Source organism: Vanacampus margaritifer, chromosome 16 (genome assembly GCF_051991255.1).
Source record: "Vanacampus margaritifer isolate UIUO_Vmar chromosome 16, RoL_Vmar_1.0, whole genome shotgun sequence".
Taxonomy (NCBI): Eukaryota; Metazoa; Chordata; class Actinopteri; order Syngnathiformes; family Syngnathidae; genus Vanacampus; species Vanacampus margaritifer.
In genome coordinates, this window is record NC_135447.1 from 18,861,416 (window position 1) to 18,883,551 (window position 22,136).

A 22,136-nucleotide genomic window follows, 5' to 3' on the forward strand; every position below is an offset into this window, starting at 1 on the left:
CCGTGCCGGAGTACTCTAAGACCTGCATTTCTGTCCCAAATTATCTTTCAAACCTGATAAAATTACATAAAAGATAAAAAAATTGTGGCATATGACTTTTAACTCTTTCCATACATAAGACGTATCTATGTCATAAAAGTCAGTCACAGCGTACATATGACGTATTTATACATCATAAGCATTTTTTTCATGCAAGTGTACAGGAGAGTCTGCTGCAGCTTCTGATTTAAGGATTAGGCTTGACTGCAATGGTATTTTATTTATTTTTTTAAACGCCAGCAAGTATAAGATCAGCCAGTTTCGCGCAAGTATCTTGTTGTAGAAGAAGAGAAGGTGGAAGTGTAGGTTGAGACTACGAGTAACAGTAAACGCTGGAGGATTGCTTTTTGGAAAAAAACAAAACAACAAGAAACATCCTCATCAAAGCATGAGGGCAGTGATCAAATTGCTGCACGTCAAGGAATGATGCTACGCTCGTCGAGCAAACGCAACGAGCAGCCGACGAGCGATGATGCACGGGGTTCATGGCTTGTTTTGCCGGTCACGTCGACCCCTGGACCACTGGATGCTGCGGCAGAACTTGAATCAGACCAGCCCCAAAAATGTTTTATGTGCAATAAACTGTATTTTTTGTTATCAAAAGCACTTTTTGGAATGTTGTTTTATAGGAGGAAAACATTATTTAGATTTTGAGCTGTCACAAGAGAAAAAAATTGTAGCAAGTCAAAAGTTGTGCTTGAAATGTTTGTTTTACAAAAAGCAATTTTTTATGTATTTATTTTTTAAATCAGGAATTAGAATTTTGACAAAACTTATAAACTATATTCTAACACTGATAACTCAATCATGGAAAGAGAGAAATACACTTTTTTCTGCTGAAAGAAGAGAGTCTAATCTTTCTTTTGGTAGGTTCCATTAGGGCTGCTCTATGATGAAGAAAATATTAACCCATTCACTGTCTTTGACAAGTATACTTGTCAATTAAATTGTTTTCCACTGAGCTAGATCGGGGAGAATCTGATTATGTTCCACTGTAAATGTCAAATTTAGAAACAGCTTCACTGATGCACAACCACCATGAGTTCATGGAGTAAAGTTTTTCTACTGTCAATTATAACGGGGCAAGGCAGAAAGGAGGGAGTCTATTCTGTCATTTGGCAGATTCGGCTTATTTATAATTATTGAACTTAACTCTTTGACTGCCAAAAACGTTAAATAACGTTTAGTAAAATCCTACAGAGGACTCCCAAAGACGTTAAAAGACGTTCACTATGGGTTTTTTTTTTGGAAATGGGTGGAGGAAAGCCTTGGCCAGCTGTGCTGAAAGTATCAAGCAGATCTAGTTAGTATAATAACTATTTTTGGGCACTAGATGGCAGCGATGACTCTCTTTGGACAAGATCGGGTAGGCGTCAGTAGAAGACGTGAGGCGGAGCTAGAGTGTTGAGGGGAGAATGGCTGAGGAAGCGAAAATGGCGACCGGTTGCAAGCAGCTCACGCTTGAGCATTTTTTTCAAAGACGAAAAGCATCGACCAATGCTAAAGAGCACATTGATGACGACGATGATGACGACGATGATGACGACGATGGTGACTCCGAGGTTGGAAGTGTTGACGTGGCGGCTATGATCACGTCGTAAAGCCTCACCGGCTAGCGATGCTAACGCCGGAAAACGCGGAGCACAACCGAGCACTTCTACAAAGGCGGACGTTCAATCGGACGATGAAGAGTACCCCGAGTCCAATGCATATTCATCGGAGGAGTGGGTACAGTCTGATCACGAAGAAGACACTGGTTATGGACTACGATGACACCACAGGGATGTGATTTGACCAAAGTGAAATTATCTGAAAATTTAGCCGGGGGTCTGGGGGCCGCTGGCACCCAGCTAGGTCCAGGGAGCTCATGGGTTTTCCGTGTTTTTAAGTACTTTCAATGCACTCACATGACAAAGAAATAGACAAAACAACAGCATAAATTTTCAATGTATATTGAACTATCCCATATAAAATGGCAGTTTTAGTCAACTCAAAATCAGTCACATTCAAAAACATTGGACTGCCTTTGCTTTTAAAAACTATCACTGAGAATATCATCATATCTAACTAATGTGATTACTAAGTTAACACATAAATAATGTTGAAGAGTTCAAATTTCATGAACAAATAATTGTATCATGACCAAATGAAAAGTAACTCATATTAGAGCATACCACAAATGTCTTTGTTATAGCAGAAGATGTTATCTGTCGGAGTCATGTGCATACACAATGAACTACAAAATAAAAAATAAAAAAATCGGAATTTTTTTTTGGGGGGGGGGGGGAGATAAAAAAAAAGCGGAATTCCGCGAATTGGCGGAAAAATCGCATCCCTGCCACCATGAATGGAGTGGATAAGATGGATCAGAACATCTACCACCCGGTATAGGAACTGAAGGACATGAGGAAGCCAGACGTAACACCATCGTAACATCACCGTATCATGATCCTGAGAGTAGACTTGATGGCAACATGGCCAAACACACACTGCAGTATATACTTGCTATTCCCCGGAAAAAAAAGCCGGCAAGAAAGTGTAGCGTTTGCACGCAAAGGGGCCATCGCAGTGAAACTAATCTGTTGTGCAAATCCTGCTGCGTCCCCTTGCACGCAGGGGAGTGTTACAAAAAGAAAAACTGTAGTTGAAACATCCACACAATTGTAATTATTACCACAGTTGCACACATTTGTAAATAGTTTGCCAAATTGTTACACTGTTGAATGTAAATAAACGTATTTTGCTATCAAAAAACACTTTTTCATTGTTGGTGGTAGTGTTTTACAGAAGTAAAGCACTGTTTAGGTGTTTGTGGCATCATTCATGGAAAAAAAAAGGTGTCAAAGTACATGAAATAATATCGTTTCACAAAAAGCTTCATTTCTCTGTATTTTGTCTAAAAACAGAGCATTTGGGTGAAACATCCCTTTTCTGAAAACGCTTGGCAGTCAAAGAGATAATATGTGTCAATATTGAACATTTTGAAATTTTCTAAAATGGTCTGCAGTGAATGAGTCACCATTATTTTGGTAATGAAATCACAATTAGGATGATTATTTATTTATTTTTGTTACAAAACAAGAAAAAGTTTAAATGTAAAAATTAAGACAAAGATAATAAAATTTAAAAAAGATGCAAATGTATACATTTAAAACACTCAACTCAAAATTAGTATTAATCTTTTTATTTTCATTTTTTACGATTATGCTCATTTTGTAATTGCGGAGTGTAATAATTGAAATTAATTGAACAGCCCTATGTTCCATGTTTATATAGTAACAGAACACAATATTCTGTGGGCCTTGCAAGATCAATCAAAATCTAGTAAAACCGCTGGTATTGAAGGGGTTGCTCCAATGAAAATGGCTGGGATTAAATGAGTTAAGTACAATAGTGAAGTATTCGTACTTGGATACATTACAATGAGTGGGAGTCTGGGACTCTGACCTGCATTGTCTGGAGGGCTCCAATCAATACTCATGGGCTGGGGTGAGGAGGAGGAAATGGAGGTGTTGGACGCTGCTGATGCTGCAGCTGCTGCTGTGGCAAGGGCCAACTTTTCTTGTTGGGCCTTACGAGCCTGCAGAGCATTCCACTCTTCGATCTCCTTGTCAAAAAGCTCATTGTCCTCCTTTACATACTGCTTCAGGTCCGGCGGAAGTTTGTCTATGCCACTCAGTATCTGGCCGGTTTCTTTATCAAAGTCCTCTGTGTTCAGAATAGATTGAGAGAGTGAGCGTAGAGTAAACATAATGGATAAAGTTATTAAAAAGTGTTTGCCCCCCTTCTTTAGGGCTTTGTCAAAAATATTATTTTTTATTGATTATTGATTGTGATTATTACTACTACTTCAAAACTTTCATATTTATGGAACTACCAAAAATCAACTTTAACTCATTTGCTCACAAAAACGTATATTAAATATTGCCATGGTCCCAAAGACGTATTCATACAGGCATCAGAGTATAAGAGATCAACCAGGGACATGTTGCAACAAGCTCTTTTACCCTTCTAAACAGATTTGTAAATAATGATGAATCTTTGCTATATTCTAATGCTAATAATTACAGAAACAAATAGAAATATACTTTTTTTTCCTGATGAAAGAAGAGACTCTATTTTTTCTTTTGGTCGTGTTTATGTTTTTATAGCAATATTCTGTGGGCCTTGCAAAATCAGTCAAATTCCAGTAAAACAGTTGGGAGGCATCCGAACCAGATGCCCAAGCCACCTTAATTGGTTCCTCTCAACGCGGAGGAGTAGCGGCTCGACACTGAGTCCCTCCCGGATGACCAAGCTTCTCACCCTATCTCTAAGGGAGAGCCCGGATACCCTGCGGAGGAAACTCATTTTGGCCGCTTGTATCCGGGATCTTGTTCTTTCGGTCACGACCCACACCTAGTGACCATAGGTGAGGGTAGGAACGTAGATCAACCGGTAAACTGAGACCTTTGCCTTTCGGCTCAGCTCCTTCTTTACCACAACGGACCGATACAGAGTCCGCATCACTGCAGATGCTGCACCGATCCGCCTGTCAATCTTCCGCTCCAACCTACCCTCACTCGTGAACAAGACCCCAAGATACTTAAACTCCCCGACCCGGAGAGGGCACTCCACTCTTTTCGACAGAGGACCATGGTCTCGGATTCGGAGGTGCTGATTTTCATCCCAACCGCTTCACACTCGGCTGCAAACCGCTTCAGTTGAAAATCACACATCAAAGCACCACATAATCTGTAAAAAGCAGAGATGAAATGTTGAGGCCACCAAACCGGACCCCCTCAACGCCTTGACTATGCCTAGAAATTCGGTCCATAAAAGTTATGAACAGAAATCGGTGACAAAGGGCAACCTTGGCGGAGTGCAACCTTCACTGGAAACTAATTCGACTTACTGCCGGCAATGTGGACCAAACATCGACCGTCCAGGGGCCGAACAGCCCGTATCAGGGGGCTCGGTACCCCATACTCCCGAAGCACCCCCCTCAGGACACGGTCAAACGCCTTCTCCAAGTCCACAAAGCACATGTAGACTGGTTGGGCGAACTCCCTTGCACCCTCAAAGACCCCGCCAAGGGTGTAGAACTGGTCCACTGTTCCACGGCCGGGCGAAAACCACACTGCACCTCCTGAACCTGAGATTCGACTTCCCGACGGACACTCCTCTCCAGCACCCCTGGATAGACCTTACCAGGGAGGCTGAGGAGTGTGATCCCTCTATAGTTGGAACACACCCTCCGGGGGGACCACCCCGATCTGCCAATCCAGAGGCACTGTCCCCAATGTCCACGCAATGTTGTAGAGGCGTGTCAACCACGACAGTCCCACAACATCCAGATCCCTTAGGAACTCCGGGCAGATTTCATCCACCCCGGGGACCCTGCCACCAAGGAGCTTTCCAACCACCTCAGTGACCTCGACCCCAGAGATAGGGGAGCCCACCTCAGAGTCCCCAGACCCTGCTTCCTCAAAGGAAGATGTGTCGGTGGAATTGAGGAGGTCTTCTCCCCACCTATTCGAGGTCAGCAGCACCCCATCTCCACTATACATACTGGAAATAGCGCACTGCTTTCCTCTCCTGAGACGCCGGATGGTGGACCAGTATTTCTTCGAAGCCGTCCGGAAGTCGTTTTCCATGGCCTCACCGAACTCCTCCCATGTCCGAATTTTTGCCTCAGTGACCGCGGAAGCTGCATTCCGCTTGGCCAGCCGGTACCCGTCAACAGCCTGCGGAGTCCCACAGGCTTCTTCAGCTTGACGGCATCCCTTACCGCTGGTGTCCACCAACGGGTTCGAGGATTGCCGCCACGACAGGCACCAACCACCTTACGGCCACAGCTCCGATCGGCCGCCCCAACAATGGAGGCGCAGAACATGGTCCACTCTGATTCAATGTCCCCTGCCTCCCTCGGGATAAGGGAAAAGTTCTGCCGGAGGTGGGTGTTGAAACTCTTTCTGGCAGGGGATTCTGTCAGACGTTTCCAGCAGACCCTCACAATACGTTTGGGTCTGCCAGGTTGGACCAGCATCTTACCCCGCCATCGGAGCCAACACACCACCAGGTGGCGATCAGTTGACAGCTCCGCCCCTCTCTTCACCCGAGTGTCCAACACATGGGGTCACAAATCCGATGACACGACTCAAAGTCGATCATCGAACTGCGGCCTAGGGTGTCCTGGTGCCAAGGACATATGGACACACTTATGTTTGAACATGGTGTTCGTTATAGTCAGTCCATGGCAAGCACAGAAGTCCAATAAAAAAAACACAGCTCGGGTTATGATCGGGGGGGGGGTTCCTCCCAATCATGCCCCTCCAGGTCTCACTGTCATTACTCACGTGAGCGTTGAAGTCCCCCAGCAGAACGAGGGAGTCCCCAGGGGGAGCACTCTCCAGCACACCTTCCAAGGACTCCAGAAAGGGTGGGTACTCTGAGCTGCTGTTTGCTGCATAAGCACAAACAACAGTCAGGACCCGTCCCCCCACCCGAAGGCAGAGGGAGGCTGCCCTCTCGTTCACCGGGGTAAAACCCAACGTACAGGCGCCTAGCTGGGGGGGCAATAAGTATGCCCACACCTGCTCTGCGCCTCTCACCGTGGGCAACTCCAGAGTGGAAGAGAGTCCAGCCCCTCTCAAGAGGACTGGTACCAGAACCCAAGCGAGTCTAGTCTAGTCTAGTCGGAACTTCTCAGCCTCGCACACCAGCTCGGGCTACTTCTCTGCCAGAGAGATGACATTCCATGTCCCCAGAGCTAGCTTCAGTAGCCGGGGGTCGGACCGCCAAGGCCCCCGCCTTTACCTGCCACCCAACTCACTGCGCACCCGACCCCTTTGGCCCCTCCCACAGGTGGTGAGCCCATGGGAAGGGGGACCCACAATGCCTTTTCGAAGTTGTGCCCGGCCGGGCCCCATTGGTATAGGCCCGGCCACATCCCGAGCCCCACCTCCAGGCCTGGCTCCAGAGGGGGGCCCCGGTGACCTGCATCCAGCAAGGAAAACAATGATCCAAAATTTACATTTATCATCGGGGTCTTTTGAGCCATGCTTTGTTTGGTCCCTCAACTAGGACCTGTTTGCCATGGGTGACCCTACCAGGGGCTTGAAGCCCCAGACAACATAGCTCCTAGGCTCATTGGGGCACGCAAACCCCTTCACCACGATAAGGTGGTGACTCACGAAGGAGTAAAATTATAATAATGATTATTAAAATAATAATAATGATAAAATATCAAAATACATAAAAACAACATTACATTCCTATTAAGAAATGAAACAATTAAATCTTAAGTTACTTAAGTCAATGCATACCTTCTATGAGAAAGGGCTTCTTGTCATTAATGTACATAAGACAGTAGGCACTGGCGTTGCGGTAGCCTCCGAACGAGTCCCGCACCAGCTCCTCCCAGGAGGATTTTGTAACAGAGATATCATTGTACTTCATCCAGCAACGCTGGTGTGGGTCATAGATGTAGGCCCAGTAGTGACCTGCGTTGGCCTGGCCTTCATGGACCAACACCGCATGAAGCCGGTAAGGAACCTTTAATAAGAGAGACAACATTTTCACTGCATATTAATGGACACTATTGTATTTTTTATGTTAGCTGATAATAATCACTGGTGATAATGTGATTATTACATGCATCATTGATTTGTCCGAGTACATCAGCTCAATGGTTCTGTAGATTCTTTTTATACTGTCCTGTAGATCTGGTGAGGTGAAGACCATACAAATAAAGTAAGTGCTCTATACAAAATCTTAGAACTAAATATTGCAAATGACATAATACAGCAGGCAGTCAATAAATGAGGGATAACTTTACCACGGGTGTCATTTTCAACTTCACTCCTCCATCGGTGCAGGCATCCCTCAAGCACCCTTAATTCCTCTTCAGTAATGTGGCGTGGTGCAGGGTGCATGGGGAGATCAGGAGGTAGTCTGGACTGGGTGAAAGGCTTGTGAATGGGCACTCTCTGCTGTTGGACAACAGTAAGATTTGTAGCAAGACCCGACGCAGAACCTGAGCTCTCTGGGGAAGCCAAAGAGTCCTGCTCGGCCAAGCTGCTGGGTGAAAGACAAGGATACCAAATTAATAAAAGGAATATTCAAAAGTAGGGATGGGTGAGTAGTACCAATATCAGGTATCGGGCCGATACCAGGACCCATTTCACGGTATCGGTACTTGCGACGGATATCGATACTGGTATCAGCCCCCGCTCTTGTGGCCGTTTTTCAGTCGGGAATAAAGGCTGAAATGGTTATTTTTTGCATTTATTGACCGTCAGAGGGGCCTCCAGTAAGAGAGCACATAAATCTTCAGTTGTACTCAACAATTTATATAGCTCTGAAGTGCAGACAAATCTTTGTATATACTATATAGTTATTGATTACTGCACTGCTATGAGATGAATGAGGACAACGTGAAACAGAAATACAGTGCAGCCTTCCAAATTTAAAGCATGGATTTCAAAACAAGATATAATTAAACATCACACACTAAACAGCTTGAGGAATTCTTAACATGGTTGATATTACTAAATTACTTGACACATTATTGTATTGAATTGAATTTTTTGCACTTCAATGTATTCCTTAAAAGGAAGTTGTACAACCACACTTTATTTTTCTGGTTAAAGGATTATTTGTGTCATTTTGTGTATCGATTTTTTGGAAATTCATTTTATTGTGTGTGCTCTATGCAAACTGTATTTTATGAGCAAATTGAAAAAATATAATTGCCATTAATTTCAAGCAATTTTAAGGAAATTTGCTATAATTGGGATATAGGGCTGGGCGATATTAAATCTAAAAAAATGTTCAGCCATTTAGGACGATCATGATTTTAATGTAATAAACCCATCAAATGTTCATTTAAAGGTTTCATTTATTAAAAAATAATTCCTATGCAAAATGTTCATACAATAATGTATGCTGATTGTAAGTCAGTTTTAACATAAATTTAATATTCATAGTTTGTGCACAATTAAGTACAGTGGAACCTCGGAGGTTGAACGTCTCGGAACTCGTACAAATCGGACTTCAACCAAAAAAAAACGTAGTAAAAAAATGTCTCGGCGTTTGAATTCATTTTCGGAGTTCGAACACCCAAGCAAATGAAGTTAAGCCAAACGTACCTTGAAAACGGGTAGCCGAGCGAAGCCGAGCAATGCCGAATGCTCACGTTGCGGTAGTTGAGACGATGCACTGCTCATTTCCAGTCAGATCGTGAATACTCCCGGAGGTGCTCCATACTCGCGAGTGCATTTTGATTTTTCCACGACAATTTTCTTCGCCATGGGCCCAAAGAAAGACAACAGTGCCAGTGGCAGCAAAGAAAAACATACAGTGCTACGAGCCACAGTGGAATTAGGAATGAGATTATCTCGCCGTTGTAACTACCGTGACTACTTCTGTAAATACTGGCACGAGGACCCCCCCTTTGCTGTTCAACAACGTGCCTGACGTTAAACAATGCACGCAAGGACCGCTTGGTAGTCTAACAATATGACCAATGTAAAATACACAAACTCGGTACTGAACTAAAGCTAGCATTAACATCTTCCACTGATGCCATCACACCACAACAAAAAAGGTAAGGTATTTTTTATTGTTTAAATACTGTACTGTACTGTAAATGTAAAAATATAAATATAAATTTAAATAGGAATTTTCTGTTTTTGGACCTTGGGAACGGATTAATTGCATTTACATTATTTCCTATGGGAAAAAATGTTTCGGAGGTTAAACAATTCAGCATGAACGAATTATATTCAAACTCCGAGGTACCACTGTAGTTGGTAGCTATTAAACCACCCAACCAGCATTCTGCCACTTGTGTAAAAATACAACTCACGATAACATCGGGATGTAACAGAACATAAAAACAACATATTTTATTAATCCAGAAGACAATACTCAATTTCATGACCGAGCTAATTTTCAACTATTTGATTTTCAAAATGACGATTGACTAATTTGATTCATTGCCCAGCCCTAGGATATATATGTCTTTTTTTTTTATTATGTGTCTTTTTTCCCCCGGAAATTTTTTATGTATCATAAGTACTAATGGTATTGGCACTTTTTGAGAAGATTTGAGTATCGGTCTAAAAAAATGGTATCGAACATCCCTATTCTAAAGGTTTGATAGCATTTTTTGGGATTAGAAATTCTTAATGAGAGTAACAGTGAGATTTATTAAAAATGAATACATCTTAACTAGTGGTATGTGTTTGATATTTTTGTATTGTCTGATATCCTTATTGGATTGATTATATGTAAAATAGTTATAACACTAGTTAATTATGATGGTCCTGGGTCAAGGTCAAATAAATCAAAAAAGATTTTTGCTTTTGTCAACACTGTAAAAATGGCATTTATAACATTTCCCTTATTTTTGGGGGTCAATTTATTCATTTATTTATTAAACTTGCCTTGAAGGGGGCAGCTGTAGTCCAGTTGTGCCACCAGGAGGAGCAGATGAGTCAATATCTTCCACAGGGGAGGTACACACAGGCTTACTGGAGGCAAACTCCATAGCATACTGGAGGACATCTGCCAGAGGAAACCTCTTGGGGCCAGAGCCATAACTCAAATACCTTTGTGGAAACAGAAAGATCGAAACAGAACATAGAAAATAGAATGAAAGTGTAAGACACCATTTGAACAGATTAAAAAATGTACCAAAAAATACTAATATATATATATATATATATATATATATATATATATATATATATATATATATATATATATATATATATATATATATATATATGGAGACCTTTCCAATCTCTGCTGGAGTAGTGTCAAATGTTCTTTTAGCCTTCTGATTTCCTCTCTCTTGATTCTGGTTATTTCTCGGTTTCTGTCCATGTATCTAACAAATACATCAGAGAAAATCAGATCATTTTGGAATTGTTACCACAGCAATAAGTACTAAATAAGTAAATGTATATCACCTATCCATGTAGAGCATGGAGGGGAACTCAAGCTTGTTGTGTATCTTCTCAGGCCGTCCTAGTGCTTGGTTAAACTCAAATCTTGAAAGCTCGAAGGTCAACACAGGAGGGAGTTCTGTGAACCAGTGCTGAAAGAAAACAATGTTGTGCTGATTCTGGGAGATGTTTCTGGGCTTCATCAGGTCTGATTGTTGCAAGTTGTGCAATTTGAATTTCACAAACCTCTATCAGGCTCAAAATATCTGCCTTAATTTATGCAGTATTTTGCTTTTAACAGCAACTTGGGAGTTTTTTGATGGACTGAAAGCAACACCAGCAACACATTAATTTATTTCTAACCAGTTTCTACCTGATGTGGTTGTATTTATGTGCAATGTGTAAGGTGCACCATTATATCAATCACTCTCATGCTCTCTCACAACTTTTACATTGAGTCCGGAAAGTATTCAGTGTTTCATTGTTTCACTTTTTCCCCATTTACTTATGTTACAACCTCATCCCAAAATGGAATAAATCCCCCCCCCCCCCCAAAAAAAAATCTATGCACGACACCCATTAACGAAAACGTGATAACTTTTTTTGAGTGCAAATTTATTGAAAATACAAAACACATTATATCACAGACTCCAAGAAGACCACATTTCCCATGAGGCCTTGTCTGAGCTCACGTCAGTGAGTGAAAGCTGGGCCAATGTTGATACTTGACTGTCCTTTTATCCGGGTAGCCTCCTTTTTTTTCCTTCTCTTCTCAGACAAAACACTTTGGTTGTTTCGAAGCTTCTGCCATGATAGCAGCAATCACGTGTAGACGTTAGAATCTACTTCCATCTTTGTAACAAATAGGGAAAGGGGGAAGTGACGTACTGTATGCCGTAAAGCAGTAGTGTCCAAACACGGTCCTCAAGGTTTTGGATGTTTCCTTGCTCCAACGCATCTATTCCAATGAACAGGATCAGCTTTCTGATGAGCTTTAGGTGTGTTGGAGAAGAGAAACATTCAAAACCTGCAGGACTTCGGCCCTCGAGGACTGCGTTTGGACACCACTGCCGTAAAGCATGTGCAGTTTCTTTGTACGGCAGGATTTCTGCCACCCTCAAAGTTGCTTCAAGTCAGTAAAATCATTACAGACCCCCTCAAGGGTACAAGGGTACAAACTAGTTGTAACTAACTAAGACGATGTTTTATCAGAAGAGTTATGAAAATATTTTATGAAGGTTGAAAAGTTCCTTAGTGTTTCTTTAAGCTGTAGGGACCTTTGAAGGATGATTAGTGGGAACAGGATTAACCTGAGCTTAATTTTGAGTTTGGTGGCAAAGGCTGTAAATACTTAGGCAGTGTTTCCTCAACATTCCTTTAGGAGTGGCCACCCGCCACTCCTTCAAATTGACACTTTTTTTTCGTTGAGCACTAAACTTAATACAACTATCTTGCTCAGTATGAAAATGCTCATTTGAATGACACTTGCGTTTCGAACATCGAGTAAATCCCCCCCCCCCCCTTGTTTGGGGACATGGTCATCAAGCACGTCAAGCACCTAGGCGACAGCTGACGCCTGACAAGGCAAAGTCAGAGGAGCAAATTGCCAAATTACAATACAAATAAACATAAAATAGCAAATTACCGACCGGAGAAGAGGTAAACGTAAGTTATTAGCTTGAGATAACTCAATGTAGATTTTCCAAGTTAAACAGACGGTAAGTAAAATCTGCAGTCAAGTGTCATTTGTTTACACCGCCAGAATGCCTGCCCCCGCTCCTGAAAAAAAATCCTAGAGGAAACGAATCTTAAGTACGATTGTTTAGTTTTCATTATTTTTTCAGATTGCCTTTATTGCCATTAATTTTGAGGGGAAAGAGGTAGTTTATTCTATTTTGGAATGATGCTGTTAACATAAAATGTGGAAAAAGTGAAGCGCAGTAGATACGTTTCACATTGACTGTACCTTGCTTGTACATTCTGGCACATTTATGTTGAAAAAAAAAAAATCATCTCCATATTGTCAACTACATAGAATAGAATAGTCCCAAGTATATAGGTGCGATGAAAGGTTAGGATTCAGGGTTAATTAAGAACTCAAGAACCTCTGATTGATTAATTAATCGACTAAATGCTTGAATAATTGAGCATCAGTTGCTTTGTGCATCAACAGATATGCAAAAAGATTTGTATGCTTCTCTAGATTAAATTTTACTTTTTTGTACACAAAAGTTACACTATATTTAAGGACATTGCTTCATGACACTGACCTCTTGTCCAGACCTGGCAGAGTTCTCTGCAAAGTGTAGGGATTCAATCTCCCCTTCGATCATTGCTGCCTCAAGACACTCGTGGAGATCCTTGAAGCCATTCACCTGCAGCGGGTACTGGCCAAACAGCTCCGTGTTCTCAAATTTTTTACCTAGGGAATTGCACACACGCAGACAAGTTCACATCAGACAATTGCTGAATATAAGCGTAAGATAACAGCAGTCTGTGCTATGAGATGGAAACAAAAGTTAGGTCAAGCACAGAGTCTCCCCACATGTGATTTTCTCTTGTTCAGCAAGGCACTAATTCATCACGGTCTCTTGCACAGCTGTTTACACTACAACAATGAGAAGCCAATAAAACAAAGCAAGCAGGAGTTGCTAGCAGACATGCAGATGTGGCATTAAGTTCAATTTATGAACAGCAGAGCCCATTGGCCCATGTTTTGATGGCTCTGGGCCACTATTGTCATGCATAATAAGCACAATGTCAATCAGATGTCAAGGTCTTCCACGATCAATGCATCAGCACTCCTCTACATTGAGAGCATCTCATTATGACAAGGTCACCTTTCATTACCAGGGGCAAAGACGTGTTTTATGGTGACTGCAATCAAACCGCTCCAACTCTTTCTCTGACAACTTCACACTTTTGCTTTTTATCGATTTCAATTTGACACCTCATCTCACCTTCCAGGACACCTACGGCAAGGAATCGTCCGTAAAAAAGCTCCACCATAGGGTTCTTTGGCTTATCCTCTTCCCTGAAAGTGACAACATATGCTCACAAACATGTAGACCAGAGGTGCATACAAACAACAAACATGCCTTAATTATAGATAACTAATGGGCAGTTTATTATCTGTTTAAAACTTGACAGTTACCCGTCTTCTTCAGTCTTCATTTGGAAGGCATCCTCCAGCCAGTCCAGGAGCTTGTGTGTGAACTCACTCACATCCTGCTATAAAGTAAAGAAAAAACATTCAGTACAAAGAGCAGTACACTGTAACAAATTGCTGTTTTCCATTAAAACTTTATTACACTTAAGGTTGGGAAAGTGATCAGCTTTGAGACGCTTGCACATACATATTCTTTGGAGAGGCAGGATTTGTATCGATATTTAAATGTCACTGTGGTGCCTGAGATGAATAAGGATTTATTGCAACTGTTTAGAAACTCTTACGAAGCAAGAACAACTAATTCTCTTATTTCCTTCTGGTATAAATAGCTGACAAGTCATAATACACATTCAACTAAGCATGTAAAGACAATGTGGGAGAAAGAAGGAGGGATAAGCATATTAGATGAGGACCTTGAACGTTTCATCAACGGATACTTTTACAGCTGCGCGATGGAGGATCCTTCCTACGAGAAACTTTCCAAGAAGAGAAAAAATGACACGGATGATCCCGCTACTACGGACGTCTCGGTCAGTCAGTATGCTGGACTCCATAAACAAAAAAGTAGATGTCCACTGCCTAATCCGCGAGGACGTCAAGGAATTAAAGGTGAGTTTGGAATTTGTCGGCCAACAGGTAAGTGACCTCCAACGAGATAATGCCGAGTTACGCTCTTCGCTCGCGGATGTTTCAGCCGAGTTGGAGACAATTAAAAAGGAGAATAAACCGTTAAACGAAACGGTTCTGGATGTCCAATCCCATAGCATGCGGGATAATCTAATATTCTCAGGCATATCCGAGAACCCCTCTGACAATCCAGAGGCCGAGATAAAAAAAAATTATGACGACGTTGTTAAAAATTTCTCAGGAGACGGTCAATAATATCTCTTTTCACCGTGTACATCGGCTTGGAGCCCGTAGGGGCAACAAACCCCGTCCTATTATAGCTAAGTTTGAGCATTTTAAACAGAAAGTATTTGTTAAAAGTAAAGGACAGGATCTTAAAAGGACCTCTTTCGGGATGAATGACCAATTCCCGAGAGAGATTAATGAGCGGCGAAAGGTACTATTTCCCATAATGAGACAAAATAAGCAGCAGGGTAAACGGACTACGATGGTCGTTGATAAGCTATACGCAGCAGGGTAAACGGACTACGATGGTCGTTGATAAGCTATACATCGATGGCCAATTATTACGGAACCCCAACTCCATTCACTCCATTGGCATTGGTGGAACTGAACTTTGTTTGATTATTAGATACATACATATATATGTGGTTATAAAATCTTAAATATGAATATTTATTATGTATAGGCTATATTACAAATATAATATTAATACATAACTATATCGAAAATATATTTAAAGAAAAAATCTCGTTTAGGTTACCATTTACTGGTGTATTGTTACATGTTTAATCCCCCGCCAATTTCCTTCACATCTACCTCCATTTTTTCACTGTTTTATTCACTTACATGTCACCTCTCATTTCACGCAAATCACATAAACCACCTAACCACTTTGATTCTATCCTATAGCATGCCAATATTAACAAGTAGCCTATACAGATATATACACAGGACTGAGTTTATATTGTTTGTATGCATAAATTTGTTCTGCTCTCCTGGAATGTGTGTGGCGGTCGCTCACAGACAAAAAAAATTTTTTTAAAATTAGACCATCTCTTAAAATTAAAAGCAGATATTTGTTGCCTACAAGAAACCCACCTACAAAAATCTGAAGAAAAATTACTTATTGACAAGAATTTTATTCAAGTGTACTCTGCCCTTTATAACAGTAGACAAAGAGGAGTCTGTATACTCATACATAAGAATTTATTCTTTATACTCTAAATAATACAGTAACAGACCCAGAGGGCCGATACTTTATTATTCAGGTGACTACATTCAATAAAATATATACACTTGTTAATTTATATGCCCCTAATAATGATGAATAATGATGATCCGGCCTTTTTCCATGCATTTTTCTCTCAGCTGTTTGATTTAGCAGCGAACTCTACTATTATTATTGAAGGAGACTTTAACACAGTCTTAAATCCATTCATAGATTGTTTTATTAATACAACATATATAAGGCGATTACAATCTACTAAAGTAATAGGGGGAATATATGGATGATTTTGGCCTTGACTTAAAAACCCGACTAAGAAGGAATTGACCTTCTTTTCTGCGGTACACCGGTCTTTTTCAAGATTTTTTTTTTTCTTACAAATAATTTTATTGCTGATAAAATTGGTACAAAAATACATCCTATTATTATTAGCGACCATGCACCAGTCTCCCTTACCGTACCAGTTGATTATACCTTTAAACCACCCCCGACATGACGTTTTAACATCTCACTGCTAAATGACGCAGAGTTTGACAAAATTATAAGAAGAGAGTGGGCAGACTTTTCGGAAATAAATGACTCTCCAGACTTATCTCTGTCTCTTCTCTGGGAAGCTGGGAAAGCGGTAATTAGAGGTAAAATTATATCATATTCATCTTAAAAAAAGAAACCGGATCAAAAATTTGAAAAAGACTTGGAAGATAAAATTAAACAACTGACGGATGAATACGCAATAAACCCAAATAACCAAATATGGACTGACTTACAGAATACAAAAATAGAGTTTATAATACAACAATTTAGATGCGACAACTTTGAATAAAATAACAAATCAGGTACATTTATTGAAAACCAACTTCAACGCAATCGGGAAAAATTAAATACAGTAATATACCACCATATCAATGTTGCAACCTGTGATTGAGTTGAAAATGAAGTGAGACACTGCACTAAGCACACCTAATAAGCCCTATTTGCTATTAATAGTTAAGATTGAATATTTTTGTTTTTAACTGAATATAGTCAAAATAGTGACTGTACTTCCATCTTGAAAACAAAATCTCTCTCCATCCTCCATTGATGTTTTGGATACACACGTGACTTGAGTTCACTTTCACTCCTGCGGCGCTAGTTGTGATAACAACTTCATTATTTTTATTCAACATGCCTAGTGGGAAAAGAGTAGACGAGATAGAGGATTTAAAGACTTCTATGCTCAAATTGGAGCGCACCAATTCTGAAATGAGTAAGAAGATGCTGGAATTGATCCAAAAGGTGGATCTAAATCAAAACTAAAACCAAGAGCTTCTGAAAGAAATACAACAGCTGCGGATTGAGAATCAGGACCCGAAGAATGCGATGAAATAAAAAGATTGGCACATTGCTGACTTAAAGAAACTGACACTGGAGCTTGATCAAAATTCACGCATCAAAGATATTATCATTACCGGCATTAAAACTAGGCCGCCCACTTGCAAACTATGGGATATCATGAACGAGATTATAAAGAAAGAAAAGGCTAAGCCATTTTATCCCGACTACTTTTATGCTAATAATATGAAAGTAGTGAACATGAAAGAAATCGCAAATAACTTAAATAATTTTTTTGTATCTGTTGGTCTTGACCTAGCAAAAATTATCCCTGACTCCAATGCCGGGACTCAGTTTGAAAACAATCAAGCACGAAACTTGCACTCAATGTTTTTGGAACCAGTGAAGGACACTGAGATAAGACACCTGGATGCAAAATGTGCAGCCAATCATCTACTGACACACAAGGCATCAATATGAAACTAATTAAGCTAATAATAAACAAAATTCTACTGCCCCTAGCTCATATATGTGGTGGTCGGTCTCTCAGCTGAGCCACCGCCGGAGCCGCTGGCTCCGGACCAGCCGGGCTACCCGCAAGCCCCGACCGCGCCCTCGGCCTAGTTCTTCTATCAGTACACCGGGTACGTATAATACTGCGTTTAAGTGCATCATGGAAAACCGGCAACTCACATACTCCCGCACAGTCATAACTTAAAACCACGTGCTTAGAACCGAAACACAGCATTGTTTGATTTTACGTGACTTGGTGCTCAGAAGTACTGACCAAAATCAATCCATACCACAAAAAGTATCGTCTTCGGTATCCATCCCTAATTATACGATAGTCAGTATGTTTTAAGAAAAGTCATTCTACCGCACAAGCTTTGACTGAATCCATGGAAATCATTACCGATGCCATTGATTAAGAATTATATTCTATTGGAATTTTCCTTGATCTAAAAAAAGTATTTGATAAAGTAAATGAACTGAAAAAATTAGAGAGAATTGGAATTAGAGGTGTAGTGTTAGACTGGATACGAAGCTACTTAACCAAAAGATATCAATATGTGACAATCGGAGGGAGCATGTCGAATAGACTGGAAGTCATATGTGGTGTATCCCAGGGCTCAGTTTTGGCCCCTAAATTGTTTAATACTATACATAAATGACATGTATAAGGTCTCTAAAGTTTTAAAAATTTTACTTTTTGCTGATGACACAAATATTTTCTGTGCAGGTGAGCATTTACACAAGCTAGTCCAAACTGTAAATGAAGAATTGTACAAGCTACTACAATGGTTTAATGAAAACAAATTGTCCCTAAATCTTAACAAGACCAGATTTATGCTATTTGGCAAAAAAGGTCTTAAACAAATGATAAACATTCGAGTAAGCAATGTAAATAGCCAACGTGTTAGAGAACACAAGATATTGGGAATAATAATTGATGACGTGTTAACGTGGAATACTCACATAAGTCAACAACAAAAAAAATAGCCAGAAGTATATCCATCTTATTTAGAGATCAAAATGTGTTAAATCAGAAGGCACTTCAAATAATATAATGTGCATTAATCCTGCCTTACCTGACCTATTGCGCTGGGGGGTTAATTATAAAAGGATTTCACGTGCGAAGAACCAGGCCGAGGGTGCGGTCGGGGCTCGCGGGAGCCCGGCCAGCGGTAGTGACGGGCAGAGAGTGGGTGCCGGCGGCGGCTTGGCTGAGACCGACCGCCGCAAACGGCGCGGGGACGCCTACATGCGCCGCCAAACAAACATAGTTTATGAAGTACGAAAGCCTCTGTGACAGGCGAAAGCTGCAATGTCCGGGCACAATCAGCGCACGGCTGAGGGAGGTGTCGACGGCGGTCTTCCCCCACCAAATGGAATCATGCTGGAATGTACACAGCTTTATCATTGTTAAGGTATATAGACATTGTAATTTGGATATACTAGTGTTGACCGTATTTAAAATAGCAAAAGAATGTGGCCAAAATGTAGCGAGCATTACAGGCCATGTCGGGTACATTCAAATTATTAATTTAAATCAAATTATTCTCTTTGTTCATGTCATGTCCTTTTCCAACTGTCATTTTTTAAATATTTGAGTCCAATGTGGGTTCAAACTTCGAGCTCATCGCGCGCAGGCTTTAGGTCCTTGAAAATGAACTGTACAACTGCATCAATTATTATTAATTTACATATTTACTGTTGTTCATTGCACATAACTTAGAATCACATTTTGTTTTTTTGTAATATTAACTTATGTTTAATAATTAAACTTAAGTAATTGTAAAATGTTAAACCTTTATTTTTAATATTCCTCTCTGGCTCATTTGAATTAAATTTTATTTTATTTTTTATTTTTCAAGTTTTGCATATTGAAAGGTAGTTGTTAAGTTGTTTTTTAAAAAGATTTTATTATTAAATAAACAATGATGAACATTTGCTACCACTCAAATATATCAATAGATAACATTTCACAAAAAAATAAATAATAAAAAGAGAGAGAGTACAAAAGTACCGAAAATTGGTACCGTTGAGTACCGGTATCAATTCCCAGGTACCGAGTATTGGAACAGTACCGGTTCAAATGTGTAAGCTATCCCTAATGATTGATAGTCATTTGGGATTCCGCCTCTTGCGAATAGCAGCTTTTCTGACTGCTGAATTTTCTTTTACTCTAGTCTGTACATCAACATGGAACTAGTGAACTGGTCTTTAAGTGCTCTGGACAAGATCTTCTCTACGATGAGAACTGGACCTGGTCATCGCTCATGTCCGGGTGGAACTTTCATGTCTGGATATGCAGAGGATAATTGGGGAAGATGGCGGCCACTGTGTCTAGCCTCATTTGAAGATGAAGACGCTGAAGATCTCTACCTGTTCGTCACGCTGGTGGCTGGGATGCTTCTGCTAGGGATTGGAGCCCTCTGGCATCATCGGATACTGAGGAAAATGGAGGATGGGCAAAAAAAGCAGTGGAAATGGCCACTGTGGCTGTGAGCACTATTACTGGAGTGCAAGCCGAACTGTCCAAGAACTGTGACAACATGTCACGGGTGAGGAATGACCTAGCTGCAGCCAACATCGCCACGACCAGAATGGGAATGGACATGCCTACAAAACTGAGCAATCTGGAGAGGATTGCATGACGTAAAGCACCGGTGAACAGGAATCGAGATGAGGAAAAAAACGACTGACGGGTGTGGCTGGACACGGGCTACCATTTATCCTCAACTATCCAATGCTACTGGACCGAACAGAACAACAAGGGAACTAATAAAAGTTTGATCAGCAAATACTACTGGGAAGATGAACTTTTGGAATCAAACAACAACTTGATAATTACTCAACTAGATATTGACAAATTACCATCTTGATTATCTGCGTCCTAATGTATTGTAGCGATTATTTGGGTTGCCGTGATGGCTTATGAGAAATTTAGACGGTACTGAGAGGAGTTGTAATTTCCTCAGCAACCTCTGGGGCACCACGTTGACTTGTTTGTAGGAGCAAAATAAACAATAAAAATCCTATTATCAAGTATTCATAATCTGAAGTTGCTACTTTAGTTAATCATGGAGTTCTTTGCTTTCATAAGAGAATTACTAATCCACTCAGTAAAGACAAATGATTTGGCAAAAATTGATTTTTTGGACAACAAATGTATTTAGTAAACACACACATTCATCAGTCACAGCCTAACCTATTAATGAAACGGAATAAAAATGCTAATCAAAGATAAAAAGAAAACATGCAACCTAAGTAACTAAGATAAAAAGAGGATTGAAAAAGGTAGATGGGGGATAAAGATGGATGCGTTTTGACCTGTCAATCCTTTTATGTTTGAATAAAAGCGTTAAACCAGTAGTATATGGTCAGATTGCAATGAAGGTGCAATTTACGGACTGGTTCAGTCGCACGGGAGAGGGAGGGAGGGAGGGAGAGCGATAGGGAGAGGGAGAGGGAGAGGGAGAGCGAGAGCGAGAGCGAGAGAGAGAGAGAGAGAGAGAGAGACTCGACGAGCGTCGATCCTCGGTTGAATGCTGGAATGCTGCACCAGGTCTCCGGTTGGTGGCGAGGTGCACGCGCGGTGTGAAGGCCGCGGCAGGTCCTTGGGCTGGCGCACGTCCAGCTGGAATGCTGCCCGGGAGTCTCTGGCTGCTGGTCGGTGATGCACGCGTGGTTTGAAGTTCACGGCAGGTCCTTGGCTGGCGCACGTCCTGGTTGGTGGTGATGTGCTTGCGCGGTTGAGAGGCCGCAGGCAGGACGTCTCGAGCGCACAGCTGGGGCAGAAAAGGGGTCGCTGGCGTGCAGCGGCTCGGTGCCTAACAGCCGTAGTGGAACCGGGTCGGCGGGGCGCTGCGTGATTCCGAGAGCGGAAGGTAGGTGGGTCAGCTCTCCGCAGGAACAGACGCGCGCGCTGTGGCTCAAGTACGGGCTCAACGAAAGAAGCCGTAGGGTCACCCTCAGCGACCACGTTTCTAGTGATGATCAGGAAAAGTTCATGGGGCCAGACAAGAGGTGACGAGCAGGCAGGGAAGAGAGCAGGAGGGGAACAGTCCTTGAGCAGTTCATAGGGTGAAGGAGAGGGGAAGAGAGAGAAGTTCTTTCGGGCGCTGGCTTTTAAACTCTGTCCCAGAGGGCCGGCAGTTTGGTCCCACCTCTTCCGTGCGCATGAAGCAGACTTGGTCGACTGAGACCAAGCTTTTGGGATAGTATTTGATCATTTTTTTATCAGAATTGACAAGCCAGATGCTTCATTTACCATTCTGAACACATTTCAAACATTATCGCAATCATAAAGTTATTGAATCTGCTA

General features: G+C 41.4%; 1 protein-coding gene across 3 annotated transcripts in view; it reads right to left on the reverse strand.

Annotated features, from left to right (window-relative positions):
• The window catches only part of usp25 (ubiquitin specific peptidase 25), a 67,170-nt gene that overhangs the window by 23,217 nt on the left and 21,817 nt on the right, over window positions 1-22,136 (reverse strand). For 2 of the 3 annotated variants that reach the window (XM_077546307.1, XM_077546305.1), the window contains exons 8-17: window positions 14,128-14,204; window positions 13,934-14,007; window positions 13,244-13,395; window positions 10,998-11,125; window positions 10,820-10,915; window positions 10,470-10,634; window positions 7,859-8,100; window positions 7,675-7,745; window positions 7,347-7,575; window positions 3,487-3,747 (exon numbers count right to left, since the gene is read on the reverse strand). In XM_077546307.1, the coding sequence (XP_077402433.1) occupies window positions 3,487-3,747; window positions 7,347-7,575; window positions 7,675-7,745; window positions 7,859-8,100; window positions 10,470-10,634; window positions 10,820-10,915; window positions 10,998-11,125; window positions 13,244-13,395; window positions 13,934-14,007; window positions 14,128-14,204 (1,495 nt within the window). The remainder of the gene's footprint in view (window positions 1-3,486; window positions 3,748-7,346; window positions 7,576-7,674; window positions 7,746-7,858; window positions 8,101-10,469; window positions 10,635-10,819; window positions 10,916-10,997; window positions 11,126-13,243; window positions 13,396-13,933; window positions 14,008-14,127; window positions 14,205-22,136) is intronic. The other variant, XM_077546306.1, reaches the window with a different exon arrangement.